At 42.3% G+C, this 7,609-nt stretch overlaps 1 protein-coding gene and 1 long non-coding RNA gene across 2 annotated transcripts; one reads left to right on the top strand and one right to left on the bottom strand.

Annotated features, from left to right (window-relative positions):
• Positions 1-768: 768 nt before the first annotated feature.
• On the top strand, positions 769-5,390 carry cldnd1a (claudin domain containing 1a). The gene is made up of 4 exons (XM_007543762.2): positions 769-1,533; positions 2,712-2,819; positions 2,957-3,094; positions 4,483-5,390. Exons 1-4 carry the CDS (start codon positions 1,242-1,244, stop codon positions 4,701-4,703), a joined length of 759 nt encoding a protein of 252 aa, XP_007543824.1. The 5' UTR covers positions 769-1,241; the 3' UTR covers positions 4,704-5,390.
• Positions 5,027-7,108, bottom strand: LOC107834997 (uncharacterized). Its single transcript, XR_001660818.1, has 2 exons — positions 6,572-7,108; positions 5,027-6,495 (listed from the first exon to the last, which is right to left on the bottom strand). It is a non-coding gene; the product is annotated as an uncharacterized LOC107834997 (long non-coding RNA).
• Positions 7,109-7,609: the final 501 nt, after the last annotated feature.

The raw sequence follows: 7,609 nt of genomic DNA, 5'->3' as shown, positions 1-7,609 counted from the left end.
AAACTCAGGTGTGTTCTCTCATTTAGGTTTTCGTAGCTAAAATGAATCTGGTAGTGGAAACTAGACGTACAGGTGATCAACTATACTGTACGAGTTTCACCTTTCTCAAAAGTGGATCAGGTTTGGACACATTCGTAAGTCTGGGAAAGGCTTTCACTTTATTTAGGTGAAGAGTCTCTTTGTTAGTCATTGTTCCTCTGCCACTATTACATCCGATTTACCAGACATTGCCTTTGGTAGCACAAAGAAAGGCCAGGACTTACTTTCCATAATGACCTAAAGCACAAAAGGGACTTTCTGCGGTCCAGATATTGAAATGGGAATGACTAATAGGAACAACAATGGTAGTGAGAAAAATCCATCTGAGAACAAAAGCTGGTGTTTCAGAAAAAAAATATAAAAACAAGACAGCAGATACAATCAAGACTGATCTCACTGTGAAAGATCTTCAGGAATGCAATGAAGCTCAGCAATTTCAAAATCACAGTTAATATGAGGGGTTCGGGTTTGGGAGTTTTTTCATCCAGAGAACTTTTCCCTTGCTCATTTAACTCTTAAATCAGTCAGTTAAAATTGTTGTGGAATACTTCTTGTCACATAACAGCATCTGAATAAACAACAGAGTTCCCAATTTAAAAAAAATACTAAAGTAAAACTACAGCAGCTCAGTTCATTGAAAATTAAAACAGTTAAAAATGAAAGTAATAACTGGATTCTGTAGGAAGTGGGGATTTTATTTTGGTATTGCCGCTGCCTATGCAATGAAAGGTTAACCGGAAGAGGAAAACGCAGGGATTATAGTGTGTACCCAGCATCCTGGGTGCACCGAGCATCCTAAAAATAAACTCTAAATAAATCTGCCTTGATTATTCTTTTTTGGGGGCATAACGCATTTTATTACTGAGGACTGATCCATTGTTTCCGCTGAGGAGGGGCTGCTGTTGTTGCGGACTGTAGCTGCAGCAGGCCACCCACCATCTGTGGAAGTGGGACAGCGGAACAGATGGCGTGTCCAAGCCGAGCCGCGGGGCTTTGTCCAGCACAAGAGACAAGGTGCCGTCATTAAAATAGCCCGCCTTTACCGTTTGTTTTATTTTTTTTGCGCGACTTTCTCCTCCACCGTAATCAGCCATGTTGGCGTGACTGGATGCAACTGGAGGACCGAAACGCGTCCCTGTACCGCCTGAGCCGAGACCAACCCCCGCCGACTTAATCCCTCTTTAAGTCCGTCTGGGTGAACAATGGTCGACAACCGCTACGCCACCGCTCTGGTCATCGCCTGCGTGCTGAGCATCCTGGCCACCGTGTATCTGTCGGTGGCCATCGGCACACAGCACTGGTACCAGTACAGCAGCCCCACCGTGCGCGGCGAGGCCAACGTGTCCGAGCTGCGCTCCCTCTACGACGAGTTCATGACCGGGGAGTTCGACGAGAAGACCTACAGCGACACGCTGTTCCGCCTCAACGGGACCGTGGGGCTGTGGTGGCGGTGCGTGCTCGTCCCACCCTCTGCTCACTGGAGCAGGGAGCCAGGTATGTGGCAGTGACCCCCAGTGCCCCGAGGCACACCTGCAGACATACCCAGCTTGCACACCTTTCACCTGTCGCCGCAGGTGTTACTCATAGTGGTTGGACTATCATCTATTCTAATTAACTGAATTGCATGTGCCAAAAACCGTGAGTCACTGCAGCTTGATGAAGGTTAGATTGGGTTAGGCCACATTCTTTTCGTTTTAGTATCAGTTCAATTGTTTCTTCTCCCAAGCACTTTTAACAAGGTGCCTTTTTTTTTAATTTGTTTTGTTTTTATTACGCAACCGCTACGCCACTGCTGTGGTTATCGCCTGCGTGCCAAGCATCCTGTATCTGTCGGTGGCCGTCGGCACGCAGCACCGGTACCAGTACAGCAGCCCATGTGCTTGATTTTCACCCAAAGACTCACAACCACGACAAAATAACATAAGCTCCAATTATTACCCTACGAGAAAAGCAATAAGCATCAAATAGTTCCAAATCACCAGACCAGACTCAAAGGCCACAATCTGCGCATGCGTAAGAGTTTTTGGAGTAAAAACATTCAACACAAACTACAGGTAAAAATCAAAGTTTGCCATTAATTGAATCTATGGTATTGATGTGCAATTAAGTTAATTTGCAAAGCGAAAGGGAGCAGCATACCTGTGGAGGAGAGTAGAGTTGGCACTCAAGGTTTAACAAAAAAAACACCAGGTTCCCAGGTGTCTCATATCAGTAATCAGTGTTGCACATAAGGAGAAAGCCCAACCTAGCCACAAGGGTCTTTACACCACAATAAAGTGAAAAAGTCTGGCTGAGCATGATGTTATTGGAAACTTTTTATTTACTGAAGTGGTACATACCATTGGTTTGTGAGCTATGAACAAATAGCTCAACTGAATTTGATTAACATCTGAAGTGGCTGCAGTTTGTGTTTTCTAGTCACTGAAGCATAAGTACAGTTATTCCACTGATTAGCAAATTGATGGATTGATGCTACAGATACGGCAGTTTTTGTGTGTGTGTGTGTGTGTGTGTGCGTGTGTGTGTGTGTGTGTGTGTGTGTGTGTGTGTGTGACATTGTTGGGATTTTTTTTTTACACACTACACCCAGTTTTGCTCCAGTTTTTGTTAACTGAATTTTCCGACTCGTACCCAAAGTAAACAACTAAATCTATGGCGACTGCCTCTTTCAGATCCGAAGATGTTGCTGGAGTGTCGAAACTTCACTCTGCTGGAGCAGTTCACCCCTAAATACAAGGAGCCAGGGAACCACAACAGCGGAGAGGACATGCTACGCACCTGTACGTTCAGAAGACACGCACACAACAAAAATCCACCCTCTGTTGCGTGACCGAAATTTGCATGACAACGAACATGTAACTTCTTCGTCACAGTGTGGTTTACCAGTGACATGTTTTGATGTGTCTCCTGTGAAAAGATCTGTGGAGGTGCCAGTTTCTGCTGCCACTGTCGTCTCTCGGTCTGGTTGTGCTGGCGGGCCTGATTGGGTTTTGCGCCTGCCTTTGCAGAAGCCTCACTCCCACATTGGGCATTGGAGTTCTTCATCTCTTGGCTGGTAAGACCGGTTTTTCTGCATCTCAAGGCAGCAAACAATGCAGTCTGTCATTTACCACTCTAATTAAGATGTCAGCACAGACTCTTCAAAGGGTGACCTACTTGTCAATGTTTTCTGTCCTCCATGTGCCAGGATGTACAGTACTGTAAAAAAAATCAAATAAAATGAAAGCATTTCTGCTTTAATTCACATCCATAAAATCAGAACTTCCAGTACAGTAAAATTATCTAAATGGCTCTCATATAGCTACAGTATATAGTTAACTTTTCTAGTCCACGTTTGGACATCATTTTTGCTGGGGACTCAAAATGCATTGACAAAATATATGCCACACAAGAACCCCACTGACACCCTGAACGGAGCAACTCAAATCAACCTGGAAACGTTTTTCTGTTACGTTACTGTCCAGTTTTGATGAGCCTGTGCGAATTGTACGTTTAGTTTTCCTAACTTTAGCTGTCAGGACTGGCATCTGGTGGGCTCTTCTGCTAGCGCATCGGCTCAAAGTTAGCTTTCTGATATGGTGTTCTCCAGATATTGGTACTAACGAGTTTTAGTTGAGCTTCTGCTGCCTGTCTGTCTTCTTAAGCTAATGTCTCTGTACTCGTTTGACATCGACAAGGCGTTTTAGGCCACAAAAAACTGTTGCTCACTAATCGTCTGTACTTCGGTTCATTTCCTCCCCTGAGTGGGCATAAATATCCCTCTCAGAAAGTAGGACCTACATGCAAAGACACTTTAATCCAATTTATTCCAGATTCTGACGCTTAGTTTGAACTTCAACGGGTTGGCTTCACCTCATCTCAATGCCTAATTCATTAAGTTTCAGGCCCTTTGACTGCTTGATTCACTAGTTTTATAATAGCCAATTAGAAATGTGTATCTACTAAGGTGGCCAGTGATTGTATATGTAAAACAGAAATGGAGAACACCTAACCCAAAGTAAGCGCAAAGGAGCATAAAACAGAGTAATGAGATGCTGAGCAGAAAGTTCATTGATTGGCTACAGTGAAAAGTCGTGGTTTGGTAGTTTGATTCGATGAGCGATGTTGCAGTTCTTATCAGAGCCTCTTCAGATTTTCATCTAGGAAGTGACCAACTTTCCATTTCTGTACAAACATACCAAAAACTCAACATCATGGGTTGGAGCAGGACTGACTGATTCGAGTTCAGTCACAGACAGTGAAATCGTCTTGACAAAGAACAGAACAAAAAGCAAACCCAGAAAACAGGATCATTGAGACAAACGCAAACGGTTTTACCCCCGGACGTCAATTTATATTTTCACGTTTCAGTTAACCGCCGCATACGTTTTCCTCAAGATTCACGTCAGAAACCGGATTAGCAAAGCAAACTCTTGACAGGTGTCTGTGTCGTGCATTTTCCAGGTCTGTGCACCCTGGCCACAGTGTGCTGCTACCTGGCTGGGATGGACCTGCTCCACAGGGTGTCGATGCTTCCCGACAAGGTGGACGGCTCCCTCGGTTGGTCCCTTTACCTGGCCCTCATCTCCTCGCCCCTGCACATGATGGCTGCCGCGCTGCTGGTGTGGGCGGCGCGCAGTCACAGCCAGAACTACTACCGCATGACTGCCTACCGGGTGGCGTGAATATGTGGTTTTTATCCCACCTTATGTTTTAAAGTCTAGAGTAAAAACCCTACAGTATGCTGCATTCATTTAATTTGTTTTTTCTCTAGGGCTGCTGATGTGAAAAGATAAAGTTGAGTGTAGCACAAAGTCCAGGTCAGAAATACAGAAAATTAGCTGATGTTTTTAAATTTAGATTTGTTGGTAAAACCTCGAAATCAACAATATTAAAAAATACCTGCCTGGATCTCTGGTTAAGCTTTAATATAATTTACTTCCACAGGAGTAAAAACAAGGTTTCCTCAACGCTTTTAAAAGCGACACCTTTTCTTTTATGTCTTCTGAAAACGACGACACCAAACTCCACAAGTGTAGTTCACTGGTTTGCTACAGTCAGGCTATAGCAAAGCAAGGTGGAGGTTTGTTATGCTGTGGTTTGGCTGTGTGTGTCACTTAATCTGCTGAAAAAATAATGAAGATCAAAAACATGTTGGACCCAAGTGCACCACCCACTGTCATGTGAAACTAGGCCATGGGAGGAGGTTTCTGAGGCAAACACCCCCCAAAACAAAGGCACGAAATGAAAAGGTTTTTTTTTAAGTTGGCATGTGAACTGTCCTGAACCAAGTTGAACCTTTTAAATTATTAAATGATCCATGTCACCACAAGACATAAAACATCCTCATACCTGATAGAGAAAGAGAGCCACAGATCAGGACTTGGATGCCAGATGCTATTGGCAGGTTGTTCCTGTTGAGGATGTTTACGGAGTTAGTCAGCAGGGAGTGTTCTCTGTCTTCAGTCTTGGATTATTTCGGTAGTTGCTTTTTATCTTCAAATCAATGTATTTATATTGCAGCGATTTACAATAATTATCATCTCAAAGTCCTTTATGAAACATGCCGATCTAATTTCTAAGCAAAAATTGTAGTTATAATGGATTCCAGTCGGGTTCAGTTTATAACGCTAATTGGCAAAATGTTGAGAAATCACTGTTGATTGCATCAAGTCACTGACTTTGCAGCAATCCCTCCTCCAGGGCAAGAAAGTGGGACATTGACTTTTACTTTGCAGCAATCCCTCGTATCTTGCCGAAGTGGAAAAGAACAGGCAGCCCCAACCACTAGCAGCAGCAAAGTGAAGCCATCGTGTGGCTTAAATTATAAAGTGAAAATTCATCTGCCTGTTTTAGTTTGGACGCATTCATTTGGTTGAGATACAGAGAAGGATTCAACCTTCATGCAGACTCTTTCAAATAATTTTGATACTTAAGTATTTTGTAAGCCGGCTGCTTCCTTCCTTGTGATCTTTGTACGCTGTTGATGCACGCTGCACGCCTCGAACAATCCTCATCTGATAAGGAGCTGAGCAGAATGCTGTCTGTTCACTTCTCAGAGCCAAGAGGTGGTAACGATTTCAGGAAAAAACAACAGACGTCACTTAAGACACAGTCATCCATCTAAGCAGGTGTGCTTTAAATTGCTTTGTGTGTGTGTGTTTTTTTTATATTATTTATTTGTATAAATATTGTACATATCAAACAGGATAAGGTGAATTCTAGAAGTGAATCAAGGAGGATTTTTAAAGTTTTGAAAAACCTCCAAATGGAGGGAGCAGTTTTGGTCAGAAGTTTACATACAGCACACTCCTTGCCATGAATGTCGTTTTGGGATTTAACTATTAATTTAACAGCTTTTCTTGTTTCCAAGTTGGAATGATTATACAACAAAGAATGTCAATAAGTAAAAACAAGAATTGGAAGCTCAGGTTTGAAATTATTGTGAATTTTTCTGTAATCCACCCATGGAAAAAACTATATTCACAGTCTCAAACATATACTGTCCCCTGGAATATTTGGTAAAAGGTCACCTGGCAGACTGAACTTTAACCTTACACTTTTTGCAGTCATCACCTCCACCATATTCCAAGCTTTTAGGCGTAGCGCACAAATTTTCAATCAAGCTGAGGAAGGCCATCTATATAGCTTAATGCTACCCAGTTTGGTCGCTTGCTTTGAAACCATTAGCCTGTTGAAACACTCAGATTCAAACTATTGATTTAAGTTAAAGGAATTGGATTTAATTTTCTTCCTCCATCATTCCAATCACTTTGTTTAATACACCAGAAACAATGGCAGTGACTGCCTGTAGCAGTCAGATATGCACTACTTGTACATGGATTGAGATTTTAGTCTTCTCTCAAGGTTTCCTCCAGAAAACGTGCTAAGCTCGGCAGTTACTCATCCAGCGACCCGTCGTGTTTTTGAGTTAAAAGATATTTAAAGTTGACAGGAAATTAGAAAATTTCCATTTGATAATTACATGTTATTGGAAGTTTAATATCTGAACGGCAAGTATAAAGTCTTAAAAAAATGCAAACATAAAAAAAACTTAAATAAATAAGCAATGCTAAGCCTGGTGGGGGCACAAGTAAAGCCCTGGTGGCCTGCCAGGCTTATAACACACTGGGGGAAACCCTGCTTCTCTGATCTTAATTTAAAGAAAATCCAGAAGACATTTTACTTTTCAATGTGGGTAAAGACAACTTTCAATGAAGCTTCAATTTTATCTGGACAGTCACCATCTCAAGACTTGGTTCACTGTGGACGTAGTTTCCTGAAACAGCTTGAACATCCTCATCAGCTTTCATTTTTCTGAGAGGAGCAGATTAGGTTGAACGGTTGAAACTTGGCACAGTTAGGTAATGCAAAATGAAGATCCAAAACAAACAATAGCTACAAATCTACTAAAAGTTCCAACCTCAGCTATGAAGGAAATCTGTGAGTTACGCCTAAAAGCAGCATCGAGTCTTTCGAAAGGAGCGGTCAAACATCCAGGAAGAGTTATAGTGGAAACTTGTTGAAGCTTCAAAAAGCTTGTGGTTGATGTTCAGCTATTGAAGCAACACATAAGCAAATTAATGTTTAT

This window comes from Poecilia formosa, unplaced genomic scaffold (assembly GCF_000485575.1).
Source record: "Poecilia formosa unplaced genomic scaffold, Poecilia_formosa-5.1.2 Scaffold900, whole genome shotgun sequence".
Lineage (NCBI taxonomy): Eukaryota > Metazoa > Chordata > Actinopteri > Cyprinodontiformes > Poeciliidae > Poecilia > Poecilia formosa.
Note: the sequence above shows the minus strand (reverse complement) of the source record. Positions and strands in the feature narration are given on the sequence as shown.

What these genes read in the sequence shown, in the direction of transcription:
- cldnd1a (XM_007543762.2), top strand. Translation starts at nt 1,242, where the DNA reads ATGGTCGACAACCGCTACGCCACCGCTCTGGTCATCGCCTGCGTGCTG. An exon ending in TCACTGGAGCAGGGAGCCAG is followed by an intron (nt 1,534 to 2,711) that starts GTATGTGGCAGT and finishes TGCCTCTTTCAG; the next exon opens with ATCCGAAGATGTTGCTGGAG. An exon ending in AGAGGACATGCTACGCACCT is followed by an intron (nt 2,820 to 2,956) that starts GTACGTTCAGAA and finishes TCCTGTGAAAAG; the next exon opens with ATCTGTGGAGGTGCCAGTTT.